General features: G+C 40.2%; 1 protein-coding gene across 1 annotated transcript in view; it reads left to right on the top strand.

Annotated features, from left to right (window-relative positions):
- PRMT3 (protein arginine methyltransferase 3) overlaps window positions 1-22,940 on the top strand; it is a 67,400-nt gene that overhangs the window by 7,336 nt on the left and 37,124 nt on the right. Inside the window, exons 7-10 of the mRNA XM_074149108.1 lie at window positions 1,330-1,471; window positions 4,577-4,642; window positions 14,745-14,866; window positions 18,105-18,204. Coding sequence (XP_074005209.1) covers window positions 1,330-1,471; window positions 4,577-4,642; window positions 14,745-14,866; window positions 18,105-18,204 — 430 coding nt within the window. The remainder of the gene's footprint in view (window positions 1-1,329; window positions 1,472-4,576; window positions 4,643-14,744; window positions 14,867-18,104; window positions 18,205-22,940) is intronic.

The following is a 22,940-nucleotide window of genomic DNA, read 5'->3' as shown; positions in this document are numbered from 1 at the left end:
ACTTAGAGTCATAGAATGGTTAGAGTTGGAAGGGGCCTTAAAGATCATCTGGTTCCAACCCACCTGCCATGGGCAGGGACACCTCCACTAGAGCAGGTTGCTCAAAGCCCCATCCAGCCTGGCCTTGTGCTGGATGCATAGGCTGGAGGAAGTGTTGGCTGAATCCATTTTAAATTGTTTTAAATTTAAAATCCAGTTTCAATCTTTTAATTGTATGTCATAGAATCTATTTTTCGTAAGTTTCCATTTTTATTGTTTTGATATTTATCTAAAAGGAAAATACAAACTGCCCTGTTAAAGAGCAATATCAAAAGTAAGTATGTCAGCAAGTACAGGAAGTTTATGATATTGACAAACTTTTAATGCAAGTTCTCTTACCACCTTCTCTTCCCCATCCAAACTAGTTAAGCAGAGAAGTATTTCACATGTCAGGACTGAAGCAGTATTTCTGGTTTTCTTGTTCTATAAGGGTGGTACTGGTAATGAGAAGTTACCTACAGCTTTTATACATTAAGTTCCTGTTTAAAAAAGTATAACCACTGTTGAAGGTGAACTTTGGCTGCTTTGGAGAGGACTAGGATGCAAGTTTTGATGTTGGGCTGCAGACCTTCGAGGAATATTGTCTGGCTGAAGCGTGTTTGCTTTTTCACTTCATTGTGGGTATAATACGAGCTTTTTGCTTGTCAACTTTTAACTGTGTTTTCATGATAAACCCCTTGATTTGTCTATTTTGTCCTCAAAACTGCTTTGAGAAATGAGAAGAGAACACGGCACGTTAGGAATGCAAGGCCACGGAGGAGGAAGAAGAAGCAGTGAAATTGAAGTAATAAATTGAATTTTAAGCTCTGGTTTGTTTCCACCCAAATGCTTCAGTTTTAAAGTACTTTCTTCTACCTTCCACTATTCATGCAGTGTTGTATGGTTTGTATTTCTTGTACTGTTTGATGTATTGTGTCCCTATCTGTATTACACAGACTAAAACGTGTGTTATTCCCCTGTGGACTTTGACCACTGTGCTTTTGCGCTAGCGAGCGCAAAATACATAATTCCTCCATAAAGAGAGAAATGAAGTCTGAATGTTTAGCTGCTGCTATTTGCAAGCAGAAATTAGTGACTGCAGGAGGGTGATGGACAGAGAATGGTGGTGCAGCAGCCTGGAGGAGCCGGCAGAGGGAGGTTCTGCACAATTAAAACCAGTCCCATTGTTGTAGAAACCCCTGTGCAGGCTAGATTTCTTATCTCTTTCAAGCCCCTTCTCCCCCTCTACCCCCACCTCCTTTTCGTGGTCCTATAAACATGTCTCAAGGGTATATTTCAAATTCATTACAGACAATTTGCACAGGATTTTGTGATGAATGCAGATGTCAGGAGCAGCTCGTTGTCCGGCGCCATTGCAGACCTTCAGGAGGATGAGGATGGTGTTTACTTCAGCTCCTATGGGCATTATGGGATACATGAAGAGATGCTAAAGGTTAGAAAGTCATCTCAACTGCATCTTAGTAGGACTGAAGAGGAAAGATGGAATGAAGTGGGCTGTGTGCCCATAAATATACTGCAGAGCAGCTGCATTTTTAACCCTTTCTATACATGATAGTTTTTCCCTGGGAGTTAGATTGAAAGATCTTTTTCCAGTTTTATTTCCTTTGTATAAATAATGTTTAAGGGAAGGATTAGGAACATAAAATCACTTACTCTACAGATATTGTAATATAACTTCAAGCATATCTGTACCACAATCTTACCTTGCCAAAAGCAGCTTTTTTCTGGGTGCTTAAAAGATAAAGGATAAAACATGGTACAGACAATGAATATTTTTCTTTAGTTTATATTTTCCTAACAATTGAAATTTGTTAGGCAAAAGTATTTGTCAAATATTGTGGTCTCCTATTGCACTCGGTAAACAGAAATTGTTGGTATTTTTGCACAGTTCAGTGTATCAATAACATGACATCGAACAGCTGGCAAAATTCTATGCTCCTTCTATATGATAGAGGTAAAAAAATAATGCTTAAAACTCTTAAATGGCAAACCTGGGTAGGCCAACAATTTACACGACACAAAACCCAACAACTTAGAATTGACATGTAAATCAAAAACTCTTAATGCTTCCTTTCAGAGAAAGTACCATAGTTGTGAAAGTCAGAAACAGCTTTAGCATTTTAAGGCAGAAATAAATAATATTCCTGCTTAAAGTAGAGATAGAATATGGAATTGCGAAGTGACGTTGTCCATACAGGTAGCATATGAAGTTTTTTGCTTTATAAATCATTTAGTGGCCCCAATGTAGAAATGCACATGAATCTGTGTTAAGAACAGTATAAGCATGAGGTTAATTTTAAGGGGGTGAATTTTACAGAAGCTCAGAGATGTCTGCAGAAGTAGAAGAATGTTTTCCAAAATGTATAATCTAGAGAAATGTTGTTTAAGTCATGAGGATAAATAAAAATTATAGAAGTTTGGGTTTGCAGTTGTATAAAGGTGTCATTTGAGGTGTTATAGGCTATAGAATGAGGAAGCCTTTCTGTTTGATAATTAAACTTTACAATAATTCTGCATCTCTGCACAAGGAGATTGGTACAGTTTTTTTGTTTTCGGGGAATATTTGTCAGAATGCTTTTAGGAAGACTTCTGACTTTCCTGAACCTAGGAAATAGATTGTTTTTTGTCATGTGTGGGTAGAATTTTTATTATGTTCTAGGCGTTCATTTTGATTTTTTTTTTCTTTGTGTGTCTACCTTATTTATATAAATATAGTGGCTTGCTCCATTGAAATTTTGAAGAAAGGAGTCTTGCTGTCTGAATTTTAAGTCTGTTTCTGACACTATTCTGTTTTGAAACTTTTTTTTTTTTTCATATACTTGGTAGTGGTAGGATGAAGTTTTAAGTTTGTGGTTTTTTTTTTTTGTGCTGCAAATACTTCAGAGATGGGGGAGGAGTATTGTTACTTTACAATGGCCAAATGGCTAGTGTTTCCCTCGCTCCACTTCTTTTTTTCTTGAGAATTCCTTGACTATCATCTTAATAAATTTCCTTACCATTTCATTTAAAAACAAAACAAAAAAAGCATTACATTCAAATGGTGAGTGATAGAATGGAATTGATGAGTAGAGAGACCTGAAGTGAATGACCACGGCTTACTCGAGCAGCAGTGCATACAGCAGAGACAGCAGCTAGAATTGTATTGATTAATTTGGGGCAGTGCTGAGGCAATGCGAGTGGGCAAGATGTAAGGCTGAAAGATTTCCAGCTGACCGCTTTCTTGATTGATGCTGAACAATTTTTTTTTTAAACTTTTTTTTGTCATTTCAGCAAATCCTATTATATACTGCAGTAGAGGTGAGGTACTAAAAATAGTTGCTCTGAATATATAACGTCATAGTAAACCAATATGGTTATAGAAGATCCCGATTATTTTTATTCATATTAATTATGTATAATTTTAAAGTATGGTTTTCTAAAATCATCCCTAACTGTTTCTTTCGACTCTGTGTGTGTTTGATAATCCTCCTAAACATAAAACGGGATTTTAGGATTTTCAAGCCTCAAAATAATTTATTTTGTCTCCAGAATCTTTATGAACATATCTTTTGTTGTCAGTCTCTATTTTTGATCTTGTTTTTCTAACAAAATAGACTTCGTTCTTTCTCAGTAGAGAAAATTTCTTCAGTTTCTTTCCTGTTTCTAAAAAATCTTACTTGCCATAGCATTTTTCTACTAACTTAAATACAAGCAGTTGGATTTTATACTTCAGTATTATTTATGGACTTATCTTTACTAGATAAAAATTGCTTAAGTTTTTTCTTGTACTTTACTCTAACACTTGAACTGCAGTAGCAATTCCAAAACCTATACTTGGCTGTCAATTTTTGTACCTCCTGATGCATATTAAGAGAATCAATGTTTAATAGATTACCTTGCTGGTAGATTGAGCTATACTGCTAGCTTTCATATGCTAAGATACTGTAAATGTTTAGTTATATGCTTGAAAACGTTCCAGCTTCTTGGGTTGTTATGTATTACAGTTAATTTATTATGTTGGGCTTTTATAGAATGGGTTGTTCAGCTTTAATTACTAGTTTGTCTTCAGGTCTGCAAATTTGCAGTTTGTTCAGAAAGAGAAAAAGTTAATCTGATCCATAACTCTTTTTTGAAGGAATCTGTGTGTCACAGGAGTGTTAGAGAATAAAATGATACAAGATGTTTTATGAGCTTGTGACTCAAATTTTTACCGTTGTATAGAAGGTTGTTACGTAAAGTTGATGCAGTGTTGCCTCTCTGTTACTGCTATTCCTGGAAAGTGCTGAAGGACTGTTAAGATCCAAAATCAAATGCAGCAGGTCAGAAAAGTGTAAGCTAATTTCTTATTTTTCCTTCAGAGGCTCAGCTGTCTTGATTTGCAAAGGCAATAAATTCTGAAAGAAGATCGTACAGGAAGTGTCATGATTGCAGGGCCTTTATAAGTATAGTAGCCACAAAACATCTGTAGGCCAAGTTAAAAAGCAAGTTTTTCAGTATTTTAAAATGATATGCTGTACCTAACTAGAAAAAGTGAAGTTTTTTTATTCTCTAATCATAGGATAAAGTGCGTACAGAAAGCTATCGTGACTTCATCTATCAAAACCCACATATCTTCAAGGACAAGGTAGGTAAAACATCTCAGAAAATACAGTAATTTCTGTGCCTTTTTTTTTTTTTCAAGTGGTAGAAATCCTTCAGGTTGGCTACTTCGTAGGTTTGGGGATGGAATATCGCACTGACAAGATTTGATTTAACGTACTCTGGCTTTATTAGGTGGTACAGTGCTATTCAGCTGCTGGAGGGTGCAAAGTGGTGATAACAGAAGTGCTGATTGCTAGTGTCATTGTTCTGTGTGCCATGGTGGGATGTTCATTAATTATTTTGGCGGGGTTAAGTTGAGCCTTTCTTGTCCAGTATATTAAGTGGAATCTATCTTAGAGGGCCTCTTTAGCAGAACTTAAATGAATTTCAATTTGTGCCTGATATAGTAAAAACATCCTGGAAACACTATGTAATTAGAATTGAGGAAAAATTAATATGCAACTGATTTATTGAATTGGTGTTGTTTAGTGTCTTCAAACTAGGTTATTGTTAAGGGACTTAAAACCAAGAATTAGTATTTCACTTGCAGTGAGGAAAGATTGCACCGATGCTTGTTTATGATCTTACTGTGGTTATGACCCCTGCACAGTTGTGATCCTCTTCTTGTCTTCTGTATTTCTGCTGAGTTTGTTGTGCTCCGAGTTATGCTGTGCAGCCTTCTGTTCTGGATTAGCTTTCCTCTATTTCATGCTTACTGTTCTTAAACTGTGTACGGATATTTCTTAGTGTGAAGGCATGATGTCTAGGTTTAAGGAAGGCAAGGACTGTTGATTTTTATTTTGGTTTTGATCGAGACCTTTTTAATAAGTGATAATTCAAGGCTTCAGAATAGTTGTGGAAGTAATAAAAGTGCACCTATCTGATAGTTCCTCACTTGGAACTGAGGTAAGATTTTGTCCTAGGCAGGAAGTGTTTCAAGGTAGATAGTGCATACTCTCTGTATATCTTACCTCAGTTTTCTTTTGGCAACCATAGCAGAAAAATACTAGGAAAAGAGTTTTCTTCCTTTTTGCTTCAGTCCATGTCATAAGCTTGTTTCTATTAAACACTTTTTTAAGTTCTTTAGTTATAACGACAGAACAAGCAAAAGTGTTGTAAAAATGTGCTACTAGCTACTTAAAAGATGCAAGTGACAGCAAAAGATGCAAGTCCTCCAAGAGGACTGGACGACGGCAAATATCACTCCAGTCTTCAAAAAGGGCAAGATGGAGGACCCGGGAAACTACAGCCCAGTAATGGAGCAATTCGTTCTGGATGTCATCTCCAAACACATTGAAGAACAGGAAGTTATTGGAAGTGGTCAACATGGATTTACCAAAGGTAAATCGTGCTTGACCAATCTGATAGCCTTCTATGACGTTATAACTGGATGGCTGGATGAGGGGAGAGCAGCAGATGTCATCTACCTTGACTTCAGCAAGGCTTTTGATACTGCCTCCCATAACACCCTCATTAGGAAACTGAGGAAGTGTGGGCTAGACGAGGGGGCAGTGAGGTGGATTGAGAGCTGGTTGTGTGACGGGACTCAGAGGGTTGTAATAAATGGAGCAGGGTTGAGTTGGAGGCCTGTAACCAGCGGTGTCCCCAGGGGGTCAATACTCGGTCCGGTTTTGTTCAACATATTCATCAATGACCTGGATGAGGAGACAGTGTATCCGCAGCAAGTTTGCTGATGATACCAAACTGGGAGGGCCGGCCGACACTCCAGAGGGCTGTGCTGCCATCCAGCATGACCTGGACAGGCTGGAGAGCTGGGCAGAGAAGAACCTAATGAGGTTCAACAAGGGCAAGTGTAGGGTCCTGCACCTGGGGAGGAAGAACCCCAGGCACCAGTATAGGTTAGGGGTGGACCTGCTGGAAAGCACTACTGAGAAGGATGTGGGGGTCCTGGTGCATAGCAAACTTTCCATGAGCCAGCAATGTGCCCTTGTGGCCAAGAAGGCCAACGGGATCCTGGGCTGCATAGGGAAGAGTGTGGCCAGTAGGTCAAGGGAGGTCATTCTCCTCCTCTACTCTGCACTGGTGAGGCCACAACTGGAATACTGCATCCAGTTCTGGGCTCCCCAGTTCAACAGAGACGGGGAACTACTGGAGAGAGTCCAGCGTAGGGCAACAGAGATGATTGAGGGATTGAAGCATCTCCCTTACGAGGAAAGGCTGAGAGAGCTGGGGCTCTTTAGCCTGGAGCAGAGAAGGCTGAGGGGAGACCTTATTAATGCTTACAGGTACCTAAAGGGTGGGTTGAAGGAGGATGGAGCCGGACTCTTTTCAGTGGTTCCCAGTGACAGGACGAGGGGCAACAGGCACAACAAGCTGGAACATTCAAAGATGAGGAAGAACTTCTTTCCGGTGAGGGTGGCAGAGCCCTGGCTGCCCAGGGAGGTCGTGGAGTCCCCTTCTCTGGAGATCTTCAAGACCCGCCTGGATGCAGTCCTGAGTGATGTTCTCTGGGCAATCCTGCTTTGGCAGGGGAGTTGGACTAGCAGATCTTTAAGGATGCTCTCCATAGAGCACAAAAGATCTCAATCCCAACATGTAGGAAATTGGGTAAGGAAGGCAAGAAACCACCATGGTTGAGCCAGGACCTGCTGGTCAAACTAAGGGGTAAGATGGGGCTACACAGGAAAGGGAAGAAGGGATAGGCAACCTGGGAAGAGTATAGGGATGTTGCCCGGCTGTGTAGGGATGAGGTCAGGGAGGCCAAGGCACAGCTAGAATTGGACTTGGCAAGGGACATAAAGAAAAACAAGAAAGGCTTCTACAGGTACATTAATCAGAAAAGGAAGGTTAAAGAAAACATACCCCCCCTAATGAGCAGCAGTGGGGAACTTGTATCAACGGAGGAAGAGAAGGCGGAAGTTCTCAATAATTTTTTTGCCTCAGTCTTCACTGGCAACCCCTCTCCTCCTAGCTCTTGTGTTGATGGCCCACAAGTTGAGGATCCAGGTGACAAAGTCCATCCCACTATAACTGAAGGCATGGTACGTGATCACCTAAGGAATCTAAAGATATACAAGTCCATGGGACCTGATGAAATCCATCCCAGAGTCCTGGAACTGGCTCTGGCTGATGAAGGAACTGGCTGATGAAGTTGCAAAGCCACTTTCCATGATATTCGAGAAGTCATGGCAGTCAGGTGAAGTCCCTGCAGACTGGAAGAAAGGAAACATCACACCCATTTTTAAAAAGGGAAGAAAGGAGGACCCTGGGAACTACCGACCTGTCAGCCTCACCTCTGTGCCTGGGAAGATCATGGAGCAGATCCTTCTGGACGCCATGCTTGGGCACACGGAGGACAGGGGGATGATTCAGGACAGCCAACATGGCTTTACTAGGGGCAAGTCCTGCCTGACTAACCTAGTGGCCTTCTATGATGAAGTGACTAGGTCAGTAGACAAGGGATGACCTATGGATGTGATCTATCTGGACTTCTGTAAGGCCTTTGACACAGTTCCTCACAACATCCTGCTTGCCAAATTGGAGGGATACGGATTTGATGGGTGGACTGTTCAGTGGATAAGGAATTGGCTGAATGGTTGCACCCAGAGGGTGGTACTCAATGGCTTTAGGTCCAGATGGAGAGCAGTGACAAGTGGTGTCCCTCAAGGGTCTGTCCTGGGACCAGTACTGTTTAACATATTTATCAAAGACATAGACAGAGGGATTGAGAGCACCATCAGCAAGTTTGCAGATGACACCAAGCTGTGTGGTGTTGTCGATACACCAGAGGGGCGGGATGTCATTCAGAGGGACCTGGACAGGCTGGAGAGGTGGGCCCAAGTTGAACCTCATGAGGTTCAACAAAAGCAAGTGCAGGATTCTGCACCTGGGAAGAAACAATCCTCAGTATAAATACAGACTGGGGGATGAGGTATTAGAAAGCAGCCCTGAGGAAAGGGACTTGGGGGTGCTGATGGACGAGAAGCTGGACATGAGCAGGCAATGTGCTCTCGCAGCCCAGAAGGCCAATCGCATCCTGGGCTGCATCAAAAGAAGTGTTGCCAGCAGATCCAGAGAGGTGATTCTGCCACTTTGCTCTGCTCTGGTGAGACCTCACCTGGAGTACTGTGTGCAGGTCTGGAGCCCTCAATATAGAAAGGACATGGACCTGATGAAGCGGGTCCAGAGGAGGGCCACCAAAATGATCTGGGGGCTGGAGCACCTCTTCTATGAGGACAGACTGAGGGAGCTGGGGTTGTTCAGCCTGGAGAAGAGGAGGCTCCGGGGAGACCTCATAGCGGCCTTCCAGTACCTGAGGGGGGCCTACAGGAAGGCTGGGGAGAGTCTGTTTATAAAGGCCTGCAGTGACAGGACGAGGGGCAATGGTTTTAAGTTGGAGAAGGGGAGATTTAGATTGGATATTAGGAAAAAATTCTTTACCATGAGGGTGGTGGAACAGTGGAACAGGTTGCCCAGGCAGGTGGTTGAGGCCCCTTCCCTTGAGATATTCAAGGTGAAGCTCGACGAGGCCCTGGGCAACCTGGTCTAGTTAGGGGTGTCCCTGCTGACTGTGGGGAGGTTGGACTAGATGACCTTTAGAGGTCCCTTCCGGCCTGGACCAATCTATGAATCTATGAATCTCTAGAAGGTCCCTTCCAACTCCAACAATTCCATGTAGGTGATTCCATGACCTCATAGCTGGGCGGCTCATCCAACAGCACAGAAGGATCAATAAAGGAAAGAAAACTTTCTTGGGAGAAATCTAGTTTCAAAGATGCTCCTAAAATTGATAACTGCAGGTTTTCACAGGGTTAGACTGATCTTAAGTTACAGGAAAAGTATGTCCTCGTGAACCAGTAATTTTTCAGGATTGGTTGTATTTCTCCTCTGTTGTATGGATGTATTGGTAACATTCGAAACAAATCGTGGAGGAGGTGTAATAGACAATGTTGCTTCAACCCCAGCTGTAGATGCGCTTGCTCAGGAATCAGCTGGAAAATATATGTGATTACTGTGTGCTTTAATTCACGTGAAAGCATTCAACTTCTAAAGAAAAGCTTGTCTGTTACTGCAACATCTACAAGCTGGTTTCTGAACTCATGTTTTTGCAGCAGTTTTTTGACCTCAAACTCCTAGCCTATCCAAACCCATCATAGCGTGTTAAAGTTGAATGGAAAGAAAGATTCTCAATTGCTTTGAGTTGCCAATGTCTTCCATCCGGGTGATCAGTGCCCCACAAATTCTATGTCTGACTTGATGTAACTTTCATGTGGTATGCTGTTGTGGAGAATATATGGGATTTTTGTTTTTCGGAGATCTTGCCTTTAAGTGACATCTGTTGCAGAATTCTACTGAAAGAGCTTTTAGAACGTTTTGTTTAAATTATGTATCATATGATTCTCTCAGAACCATATTAATGAGTGAAACTTCCAACTTGAGGAAATAGGCTGTTTTCCTTTAAAGTTGATGAAAAAAATTTTTAAAAGCGAGTAGAAGTCTGCTACCTTGTGTCCTACACTTCTATATGGTATTCCTCCCTAGAAAATACATAGTGATGCTTGTTGTTTCTGAAAGGACATCTGTGAGGTGGGTTGGGAGGAGCTTGTTCAAAGAGCTTAATTGGTCACACTAGCTTTTGATGAAAATCTGCAGTATCCCAAAGAGGTGTGATTGCACGGTAACAGATGATAACAGAATGTCTAGGTTTGTTTATTAGGCTTACTTTATTCAGAACCAGCCAATTTGTTTGTTGTCTCCCAGCTTTCAAAAGGAATTATTAAAACTTGAATGAGTCTGTCAGATGTACTTGAGGTGAGAATAGGAAAATTTAGATTACCCGGCAGGAGTTGTTAAGGTGGCCTTACTCAGTAAAATGAAATGGGATCCATTTTACAGTGAGAGTATTTTTTGTTGGAAAAATAATTGGTTAGAAAAGCACTATTGCCATGCTTAGTTTTTGTTGTAGATAGAAGTATAGGGCAGGCATTGATGCCATACTGAGGGGGGAAAAACGAGCTTTTAAACATTGTTCCCACTAAAAGTTCATTGATGGAATTAATTTAATTGGCCAAATTATCTGACATCCTGTTTTTCTGAATTTGAGGTTATTTTTTTCTGTTACTGGGAGTAGAATATCAGTTTTGATTAGACTGCAAAGAAGGATGTGATGCTGCAGTTTATTATGGTGTAGTCAAATCACCAGTCCAGCTGCTCCAGATCTCTGGTGAGAGGCCATATGTGACCACCGCAAGAATGCGTTAGCTGCGGACCCTTGTCCTTAGCTAATTGGTGATCATTCTGCTTGTCTTGCTATTCCTCAGATGTGTTCCAGCTTGTATATTTTCTCTCCTGTGCCTTTTTCTCCACCCCTATCCCCTGCCTAAGGCTAGATGAGTTCCATCTGGGTTTTTAAGTGACCAGGGCAGCTGTCCAAAGTGGTGTCTGTTTTGATTTTTTTCCAATTTGTGGTGATTGCTCTCTTTCATGCAACTGTACATCAAGATTGTTCTTTCACAGAGGTTTATTTTTGGCCCTGACTTCCAGCTTTCACGGCTCACCAATTTTGTTAACTACCATGGGTAAAATGTTAGAATAGATGATGATAAGGGGATGTGAGATTTCAGCAGCTGCAAGAACATTGATTTTTACTTTATACTCCTGTCTCCAGAAGACTTCAGCCTAGGGATTTCTGTAGCCATTACTCACATGCAACTTGTGAATGAGTTGTAAAATTGACTCCTATTGGAACATAGATGCAAAGAGTTCCAACAAGTCACTCTGTCCACAACTTCCATGGCCAGCCTCTACACAAGAGGCTGTAAAAAATTTGTCACGCTAACGTTTTCTAGAGTGATTCCAGTTTGTAGGTTGCTCTATGAAGACAGGTGGCAGTCAACTCTTTAGTCATGGCTTCCCAGTACACCACAGCAGAAGCTCATTTAAACTGTGCTACTACAGATAAATGGCTATTTTTATTTATGTTGGCTTCAGAATAATTGCTCTATATTGTAGACAGCAAAATGACAATGAGCAAGCAATGTACTCTTGTGGCCAGGAAGGCCAACGGAATCCTGGGCTGCATAGGGAAGAGTGTGGCCAGTAGGTCGAGAGAAGTCATTCTCCCCCTCTACTCTGCACTGGTGAGGCCACAACTGGAGTATTGCATCCAGTTCTGGGCTCCCCAATTCAAGAGGGATAGGGAACTACTGGAAAGAGTCCAGCGAAGGGCAACAAAGATGATTAAGGGATTGGAGCATCTCCCTGATGATGAAAGGCTGAGAGAGCTGGGACTCTTTAGCCTGGAGCAGAGAAGGCTGAGGGGAGACCTTATTAATGCCTATAAGTATCTCAAGGGTGGGTTGAAGGAGGAGGGAGCCGGACTCTTTTCAGTGGTTCCCAGTGACAGGACAAGGGGCAACGGGCACAAGTTGGAACATAGGAGGTTCCACTCGAATATGAGAAGGAATTTCTTCACGGTGAGGGTGACAGAGCCCTGGAACAGGCTGCCCAGGGAGGTTGTAGAGTCCTCTTCTCTGGAGATTTTCAAGACCCGCCTGGATGCAGTCCTGAGTAGCATTCTCTAAGCAATCCTGCTTCAGCAGGGGAGTTGGACTAGATGATCTATATGGTCCCTTCCAACTCTAAAAAAATTCAGTGAAATTCAGTGAAATATCCGTCATCAAAACATAGAATTGTATGCAAGGCAAGCAGACCTAATGTGTAGACCATTCAAGTACTTACTTTGATATTATTTGTCAGGTGAAATTGGAAAGTGCACATGCAAGTTCTTGTGCCAAAGCAAGAATGCTCAATAGCTCATAAGCTAGAAAGTTTGTCAGGGTGCGTTATTGCCTTGACGTATTTTGTAAAATGGGGTTATAATTCTCAAGTGTGGAACTGATTACTGAGTTATTTGATGCCTTCCTTGGAAAAAAAAAATTGTCATGAAAGCTGTGAGGACAGCTTTTACAACCCTGGATGCTGTGCTAAGGAGAGACAGTGAATAAGTTAATATTCCTTTCTAATAAATGATTTTTATGACTAGTAATTCTGACTCAGTGTTCCTGTTAGCTTAGAAGCATTTTAGTAGTTTGTGCTTGCTCTCTTGTTTAGGTCTCTTGTATGGAGAAGGAAGTATGTCTTTCCAGTTCTGATTCTGTTAGTGCTTAAATGCTATGCATGATACGACTGACTATACATAGTGTTTAGAAAACTGGTTTTGACTTTCAGATTTCAAACTGTTTTGGGATTTAGTGCTTAGAATTTTTTAACACCATTAGTAAAGCTTAACTATATTAAGTAGAAGTCTAACAATAAGACTGCTGATGATCTGGCCAATGCAGCAGAATGCACCCTGAGCAAATTTGCAGGTGATGCAAAACTGGAAGGAGTGGTTGATACATCACATGGTTGTGCTGCCATTCAGAAGGATCTCTGTAGGCTGGAGAAATGGGCCAGTGGGTGTCCTGTGCAGAGGGCTTGGGGCAATCAAAGGGCAATGCAAAATCCTATAGCTGGGGAGGGAAGAATAACCCCTCGCATCAACAGAGACTGGGGGCTGCTGGCTAGAAAACAACTTTGCAGAGAAGAATTTGGGGGTCCTGGTCAACACCAAGTTGATCGTGAGCCAGCCAGCAACACACACCCTTGTGGTAAAGGCAGCCAACCAGCCTCCTGGGCTGCATTAGGAAGACTTGTCACCAGCAGGTCAAGAGAGAAGCACCATCTCTTGTACCCCACGGAGATGGCTTCTGGAGTGCTGTGCCCAGTCCTGGGTTCCGCAGTGCAAGAGTGAGATGAGTGTCCTAGAGCAAGTCCAGTGAAAGATCGCAAAGGTGATGAAGGGACTGGATCATTTGTGATATAGGGGGAGCATGAAAGAGCTGGGCTTGTTTTGTCTGGAGGAGAGAAGGCTCAGGAGAGGTCTTATCAGCATGTGTAAATGCCTGGTGGTCGGGGGGGAGTAAAGGAGGTGGATCCAGACCAGTCGTGCTCAGGGACAGGATGAAAGCAGTCAGCACAGATCGAATTCCAGGCAATTGTGTTTAAACGTCAGGAATCGCTTTTATTTTACTGCGAGGGTAATTGAATGGTGGCTTGGGTTGCCCAGAGAGGTTGTGCAGTCTCTATCCTTGGAAAAAAACTCGGAAGCCACTCGAGTGTGGTTCTGAGCAACCTGCTCTAGTTGACCCTGCTTTGGAATGTGATCTCCAGAGGTTCCTTTCAGCCTCAACAATTCAGTGTTTCTGTGAAAACATCAAACGTGAAATCGATAACTTAAAAATCTACTGTAACACATTCAAGATTAAAAGTGTTAGGTTTTAAGCTATTGAGAAGTTTCCAGCAGTTAAATTATGATATTGAGGCCTGAACAAAGCTACTTTGTAAAATCTCTGCGTTATGAAGTTCAACACTGCTGGCAACTCAACTCTACTTATTAGTATATTTGGTACTATTTTCTTAGTCACTTAGCATTTTTAAACTTTTCATCTTCCTACAGTAGCTAATATGTGAGATATCAAAAACAAGCATTTACATGAGTTTGTTCCTATTTTGGGTGTATTTCTTTCAAGTGTAGCACTAAAGTTTATTTTTCTTTAATGAAAACTTAGGGGTCCCATCTTCTGGGATTTTTTTGGTCCTATTTTGATTACATATAGTGTTAGACAGAAAATATTTCTACGTGTTGCAACAGTGCCAGTCACCATTTTGAAATTTAGTCACCTTGAGCCATGGCTGTTTTGAGGCCATTTCTAGCAGAGGATTCCTAAATAAAATTTCTGAATAGACTCTTAATGAGAAACTGCAATTAGAATATGTTTTTTCAGTGCCAGTGTTAAATTCGGTTGTTAGTGATTCACTGATTAAAAGTGCTCAGCCTCTAATTTCCCATTTCTCCTGTTCATGTAACTTTTTAGCTGAAATAATTGCTTATGAGTGTTTCCCATGTGACTGAGTTCATCTGCAGCTGGAGCAAGTCTGCTTCATTGTCTCTCTGTAAAGGGTTAGTAGAGGGTGTGGAGTTAGAACTGTGATTTGATTTGGATACCTCTGAATGTAAGACTCGATGCTACCATTTGTTCCTTCTGTTAGGACGTGGTATCTCACTGATGTAGCAAGATGTGTAGAAAAATCGTAGCAAGGGAAATAGATGGAGGTGAAAATAAACATTGTATTTGTTTCAGGTGGTTTTGGATGTTGGCTGCGGAACTGGAATACTCTCCATGTTTGCCGCCAAAGCAGGCGCGAAGAAAGTGATTGGAGTCGACCAGTCTGAAATCATCTATCAAGCCATGGACATCATCAGGTAGGAAAAGTTCTGAGAAAAGCATGGTAAATGTTGCTGTAAAAAGTTATTAAAATGCTGTTAAGTTAATTATCACCTATCACTCAATATGTCATTTACTGAAGTCCTTTGTCCTAAGAATTAACACAGGTTTTGATGTGGAGTCAAGTTGTTTGCTCCTATGATAGAGGTAATTAAAACAGGACTGTGGTTAAGGCAGGGTGTTTTCCAGACCTTTCTCCTAATGCTAGCATATGGCCAGTGCTACCTTGCTGTGGAGGCTCCAACTGACTGTTGCCAGTCCATTTTCTGTTCTGACGCTTTAAATGTTGCTACTGATAAAATTGTAAATTTCTAGACAACAAACAAAGTTGAGACACCAGATCTCTGAGATTCCTGCTAGACTGTTCTACAGTCTGAGGTACCTCTAAATAGCAGCCCTACCCTGTAGTGTGTCAACAACTCCCCCCCGAGTTCAGCATTATCCACAGACTTGCTGAGGGTGCGTTCTGTCCCATTAGGTCACTAATCAAGGTGTTAATTAGTATCAGAACTAGCACTGAACCCTGAGGGACACCTCTGGTACCCGGCTGCTGGACTCTGTACTCCTTCTGTGACCTCTCGAACTTCATGGTCTAGACAGCTTTCCACCCATCTGATAGTTCATTTATCCACTCCACATTTTGCTAATTTACCTATAGAGGGTAATATGGGAGACTCTGAGTATATGTAAAAATTAAGCAACGGCATCTGAAGACTTAAAAAGTATTTCCTAGCATGAGGTAGGAGAATTGTAGGTGAAAATGTGTACTCTTGATAGCTGAGGGGTGTAGGTTTTTTGGGCTTGGTTGTTTTTGTAAGAGCAGCTGTTGAAAAGAAAGTCAAGGTAGATACTGAGGAATTTGGGATTGACAGTTTCTATGCAAGCTTAAATCATACAGAAATAAGGTTGTCTAGGCAGAATTTTTAGGTTAGATACCACTTCACACATTGGAGACGCAACACGGCACACTTGGATGCTGTAAAATAATTCAATTAAATAAATGCCTGTTGAAGAAAAGTACCATGCTAAGCGTTAGATGCAACTTCGACCAAAATGCTTTTATGGCACAAGAACTTGTTCTCTGAAGAGAACTTTTCCCAGGAGTCCTTGTCACCTGCAGTGGTTACAAATGTGAAATGGTGTTTTATTTTGAATGTAGTAGATGACAAACGCAGGATTGTTCATATCTTTCAACAAGTGCACACAAAGTCCTTTAGGTGTTATTTATACTTAGAGGAGGATAGAAGTATCAGCCAACACGTATTACCTTTGGTGAGGAGAAGGGGAAGCCTTTCAGAAAAATAACAAATCAAAACCCGTAAGCTCTCTAGAGAGTGATGAATTGCTGCTTGAAGTACACAGTGAACCATTGCTAAGGCTGCACATTTATAGATACCTTCTGCTATAAAAGGTTCAATTCACATTAAAGTTTTCAATTCGCATCAAAACAATTTATATTTGTCTTGTTAAACCTACTTTTAAAAAAAGAATAAAGCTGACAAACTTGCAATGGAGTGACACATTTATTGGAATACTGAACAGCTCTGTGTAGCTTAAAAATGACTACTGCAGTGTGCCTCCACTTGTGATTACAGTATGTGCTTAAGAGCTTTTTTAATTTCTAGCATGCTAATTACTAGAAACCTTTTGTGTAGGTAATCTGGAACGAGTGGCCAGATGGCATGATTCTTTCCCAAGGTTACATAGTAAGCTTACTTTTAACTAAATGTTTGCCTTCTCTTTTTCTTACTGTGAATAGCTGCCCCTAAAATTTCTAGTGCAGCGAATGACTTGATTTTTGTCGTTCATCACTGTTACTCTACAACAGTAAACTCAAGTGTACTTTCTAAACGGCATCTCAGCAATTTTTCCTACAATGTGTAAACTACATTATTTTGTGGTTGGGTTTTTCTTTTATACCTTACAACTGAAAACAAGTACGTAATGAATTAATAATTTTTCCTCTCCTTTGTTTTAAATCATGTCCTTGTATGTGGTCATTTAGGAAGTTTTCCTTACATCTTTTTGTCCTTAAAATATTGTTGCGGGTGATAGCTCTTTAGCATTTTATTTCTCACTTTGAACTTCTGGTTTTACTTCTGTTTGCAGCATTAAATTATGATACTAGTGATGAACTACTACTCCTCTATCAGCATACTGTTGTGTGTAGAGTATTTAATTGATCTTTCCAATAGCCCACATGTTCAACTAGCCCTTTGACCCTTTCCTTTCCCTCCCTTCATTCTGATCTTTCTCTATTTTCTTTTAGATTGAATTTTTAATGTGGTTACTGGTCTGCACTGAAAGCCAGACGGAATGTGAGAGTGAGATATCAGGACAGGGAGGGAAGGGGCAGAGATAAGAACTGCAACGGAAAGATAAATTTCTTTCATGTGAATACTTTTCTGTCATCTGTAAGAATAGCTATTGTAATAATGGAATGTGCAAGAAAGACTAATATGGCTTGCCAAGAAGAAAAACACTAAATGTAAAGGGTTTATATCTTTAGTAATTTCACTGTCATGCAGTTTTTGTTTCAAAAACTGTAGTCACGTCACAGTACCTTCCTCCTTATACAGGATGGTAGTACCATTACTTGCATGTGAGGTAATACCCGATTACTGCCGTTACTAGACATCGCAGATGATGATTTTGGCCAAAGCCACAGTGGGGAGGATGTCTTTAGTGTGGAATAACTGTAATACTGATCCAGAGGGAATGTTTGTTCGCAGTGACTTTGCAGCTAGTTTTGTTAAATAAAAAACCAAGTCGTGCAAAACAGCTTTGTGAGGAAGTGAATTTCCATTGCTATCCTAGTGTGATGAGTAGGCTCTAATCCCTATAGATTTATGCTACAGAGGTCAAAGAAGGAGAACTGGTAAGAAGCAACTTGTAAGTAAAAAGGAGCGTCATTTTAAATTGTCCTCTCTTCTCTTTTCCTGGTTTCTGAAGCTTATACATTTGCATGCACAGCACACTGAAGGTATACAGATCTACTGTCTGCTGTCTTTGCCTGACACTTAATCTGGTACAGTTTTTGGATACTCAGAAACATTTCCGCTGAAATGTAACTGAGGAGTATTATGTTTTACTGCTTTCTTGATTAGTTAGAAGACCATTATTAGGGGGAGAAATGCAAAATACAGACATCAGTATATCTCTTTTGACAGTGTAGATTGAAAATATAAACTAATTTGTTTATGTTGTGACTTGCAGGTTAAATAAACTGGAAAATATCATTACGTTAGTCAAAGGAAGAATAGAAGAAGTAGATCTGCCTTTGGAAAAAGTGGATGTAATTATATCTGAATGGATGGTAAGGTGCATGAATATTCTCTTCAAGACAGTTATTTTTAGGAAAAAATGTGTTGTTTTATTTAATTTGAAAAATTATTCTTAAAGCGATGCTTTTTTTTTTTTTTTGACCAAAAATTTATCATGCTTGCAACAGTATCTCTGACAATGTGGGAGATAGGATGACCATCCTGATTATGTGGTACTTGAATACAATTACTGATCCCTCTCGTTCACGCTCTTTCAAGTCAAGGTTCTCTACAGTTGAGCTGGTTTGGGTACAGCACTAAGTTTGTTACGTAGTTGGCATGCAAATCTACAGGAGTACTCCGTATTCTGGAATAATACTATTATAGCTGCTCAGGTGAAAGTCATGGAGAAACATTGTATTAGTCAGCTAGTCAGATCATTCTGATGAGTAAAATACCTTCAGTCCACCAAGATGGCTAAAGACTAAGGTGACTGTGTGGCAAAGGCGGTAAGGAGGTGAGGAGCATACGTTGGGAAATCTGCAAACAGAGAGCTTGAAAACAGCTTTACTATTTATTGCAGTTTTTTAGTATAAGAATAAAATAACTGATATTAAAAGTACGAAGTCAAGATGATGGCCAATAGGAAATGCAGTATGCAGAGTGTAAATGATCCATTTCCTGGAATTCATTAGATTTTAGCTGTTGGCCTGTTACCTTTTTTCATGTGCTGGCTGATGACTGTTGTCATCGTACTGGTGACATAGTTGTGCCTGTTACCTGCCATTGATCCTAATAAAGAAAACTGTGTGACAAGACTCAGTGCCATGCTGAACTTCGTAGTGGTTGAATAAGCCTGTTCCCTATCGAAAATGTGGTAGGAAACACCCGTTGAGACTTTTTTGTGGACTTTGACTATTCAGTCTCCTCGTATTGCAGACCTTCAAAAAGCACTTGAAAATACAGGTTTTCTCCATGCCAGTTCCCACTGTTTGGACTTAAAGAATTTGTCCTTCAAATTCAAGATCAATAATGAAAAGTTACATTCTAAGTTACTTGTTTTTGATTTGGGGTTTTTCTTACAAATTGTGGCTGTTGTACTATGGTACAACATCCCTGTTTCTTTGGGAGAGAGGCCACGTTTTCGCTGTGGATCTGTATGTATCTAACTAATTTCCAGGTACAGGTGGAAATAAATTGTTTGCTTTGGTTTTTCTGTGGCTTTTTTTATATTACATATTTCAGTGAGCTGGAAATCTGCAAAAACTTTTCCTCCGCTGCTATAATTAACGTTATATGAAGCATGAGCTTAATTTAGTGTTGAGGTCACTAGTTTCAAGGAAGGTTTAAGGCATTGGCTTAAACTAGTGGTTTAAAAATAGTGTGTTACGGTTGGTGATTTCTGACAGTACAGTGACTTCACTAGAAACGTAATTATAGTTCTTTCAGGGAAACTCCTGATCAGTTGCCTAATATGTGCACCAAGAATAATGTTCCAAAAATCACGTTTCTCATTCTGGAGCCAAAGATTTGTTTTTACAAGTAGCTTGGGCACTTAAGAGCTTAAGTTATGTTGTAAATCAGTGCCTCTAAGGTGAAGTAAAGGATTTCAAAAAGCAGCTCTAGGAAATGAAGTATTGCATGTTCTATGTTTCCCATTTGTGTGCTAATTTACCTTTTAATGTCATAATTATATAGCCATGTGCATTTAACTTAATTAGGAATTTTAAATATTTAGGAATGTTAGCATTTTTATAGGTTGCTGCAGTACAGAGATAAAGAGGACAATACCGTGGAAGTAAGATTGATAGCTGGACGGTGCGTGCACTGTTCCAACACTGTCCAGAAAGGAACATTTTGTTGCCTAGATGCAAATGAAGATTCCTCTTTGTCTGGCTTTCCTGTGTGAATTTGCTTTTTCTGTTCCTTCCGTACATGATACTGACCACTGTGAAATATTTTGTTAATATGTGAATATAAATGCTTGAAAATGTTGGAAATGCAAAGCGTGAGAGTGAAAAGGCATTCAATATATGCCAGTTTTCAGCTCTTCATTTGCAGAATCTGTATGGGCTAGCAGGAAAATTCTGATGGTAACAGTGGGTTTTTTTCTTTGTAACAAAAATATGAGAAGTTACTATTCAGTTTAGAAAACAAACTGCTTTTAGACTAGTAAACATCAAACCCTTTTGTGGAGCCATAGCTTTGTTTTCCTTGGTACGGAACTGTGCTTAAGACCAGTACATTATAAGCTTTTTTAGAGCTGTGTATGGAGCATCAGAAAATTAAAAAACAAGTGTGAAGCAGCAGAGCGGGGGCTGGAGAGAGGGAAAAATACTGCATCCCCAAGGAACGTTTCTAGAACAGGCTTTCTGAGAAAGATGGCACATAGAACAGTCTATTGTAAAAGGTAGTGTTGCGTTATGAGCATCTCCAACGTGATGGCTCCTGCTGAGCATTTTTCTTAATTGTGTGAGTGACCTATGACTTTAACAAACTGCTTGCTGTTCCTACTTCTCTTTCATTTTTAAATTTGTTACCTTAAAATATGCAGGAACGGGAGAAGCATAGTACAAACCCCTACCCACTGTGTAATACTTGTGTGTTTTTATATATATATGTAGCCAAGTTATGTTTCAAATGAATATTTGGCATCTTCCAAAATAATCTATTTCAGTTTTAAATTCATCTGGATATGATTTTGTCATGTTCCAGGTTAGGAGGCTGAATAATGAGCAATTGTCTCTTCAGTGGCGTTATTTAAGCCTGTGAAATAAATTAGCGGTGATCTTGCTTTTAATGTCAAGACTTACTTCAGATGTCACAAACAATGAATTTATGCGTTTGTTAAAATCGGATCATAGCAGGGCGTATGTGTGATTGTGTTTGACTAAAACCTGTATATAAACCATTGAGAAAGACAGTGGAAGGTGTGATGAGCTGCTCAGCTGGTGTCCAAAAGGCAGATTGCTGAAGATGGAGGGCCTGTTGGACTACTTAAGACCCAGATAAAGCCACCTATTTAGACTTTTTCCACTCTGAAGACAGCTGTGCATTCCTTTTAGCAAAACATTGTTGAACTATGCAGCCTGACAGAAGGGATTCTTGTGTGCTGTGACCCAAGAGCACAAGGGGAGAGCAGGTGGACCAAAGAGCCAGTTCACCCAATAAACCATGTTGCCATAAGAAAGAACACAAAAATGGCCAAGTAATGGCTTGTTCTGCTAACCAAACTCATTCTGTAAGGAGAAAGTCTTCTGTTTCTTGGAGACTGGTTATTAGAATGTAAGAATGGGTGAATTTTATAGAAGATCTCACTGCTGGCTTTGGTTTTGTAGAGGTCTCGCTCTCTGTGATCGTTTCATACTCTATAGCAGGGCTGTGAGCTTCTGATGGACCATTCTTCTTGGCTGCCTGGAGCTCAGATGTGTGAAACTTTTGGAAGCCTTAATTTGCGAAGCTACAAATTATTGTCCCTGCAATTTATTTGCACCTTGGTGTAATGAATGAAAACCCTTGTCAGTTAGTGACTTGCCCTGAAAACGGTTTGCAAATGCTCAAATTTCATCAGAAGTTTGGAATTTTGACTTCAATGTGCTGCTCTTTGTGTGGCTGGTGGGAAAGCACTTATGAATTGTCTGCACTGTAGACTTGCTCTCTGTCAGGATGTGCTCAGATCTACCAACTTTTAAAAAACAGTGATGTTTTACTGTAATTAGAGTAATTTTACGTACAGTATATAAATGAGAGATGCTGTGACAAGTGCTGAAGCTCATTTTTGGTTAAATTGAAATGCTGGGCAGGAGAAGAAATGCTATCAACATCCAAAGGTGACTCTGTTATTGCATGCGTGGATTTTGATAGTGTAATTGTGAATTTCATAGGCTGCTTATTGAAAAGATGAGTGCAGAAAGGAACAAAATGCATGTAACGTTTTTCTGGAATGTTCTTACCTAGCTGCATCTGTGTGCAGATTTTTTCCGTCGTAATGCTTTTACTTCCTTTATCTAGCTAAGATAATGTTAGAGGTTGAGGGTTTTATTCACTTGAAAAATATCTGCATTTCTTGTTTCTAAGGGGTTTTATTGTGAGAGACAATTGCCTGAGATGGTTGTCTCAAATACAGTGTTAGAGCACAGTGCAGTCTCATAAATTGCGGGTTTATGCAGTGCTTTATGGTACTGAATATACAATAGAGTTTTACAGGGGGAAAAACTCGGAGTCTCAAATTAAAATAAACAATGTATAGAATCCACTAATCTTGTCTTCTAGCTCAGGTAGCTAATGTCTCTTTTTTTTTTTTTTTTTCTTCCCTCTTTTTTTTTTCTTTTTTTTTTGTTAGATAATTTTGAAGTGGTATCAGGATGGGCTGTGAATGAGAGGTATTCAGGATTTGGGGAAAAGGACTAGAAAATGAGCATGTCTGAAACAGTGGAAACCATCTTTTCTCCTTCCTCCTTTCCCCCATTTCTATGATGTGTATGCAGTGATGGTGCTTTTCTAACACTTTCTGTAGTCTTAAAATTCTCTGTTGTTTCTGTTAGTATTTGGAGGTGCATTAATACAAGTGTTCTATTTTTTTAACACAATAATAATTTATAATTTCACCTAAGAATTGAGTTTTTCTTTTTTGTGTTTTCAATAATGCTGTGTAAGTAGCAGAATGCTTTGATTTCTTTACAGCAAAATGCTTTTTATAAAGGAATTGCATTTCCTTGCCTGAAATACTTGCTTTTTTTGCCAACGCCAATAATGAGTATAATTTCTCAGCACTTTAGATCTTCCCATT

The sequence above is a fragment of the Numenius arquata genome, chromosome 6, assembly GCF_964106895.1.
Source record: "Numenius arquata chromosome 6, bNumArq3.hap1.1, whole genome shotgun sequence".
Lineage (NCBI taxonomy): Eukaryota > Metazoa > Chordata > Aves > Charadriiformes > Scolopacidae > Numenius > Numenius arquata.
The sequence above is the reverse complement of the archived record's forward strand: the minus strand, read 5'-3'. Positions and strand labels throughout refer to the sequence as shown.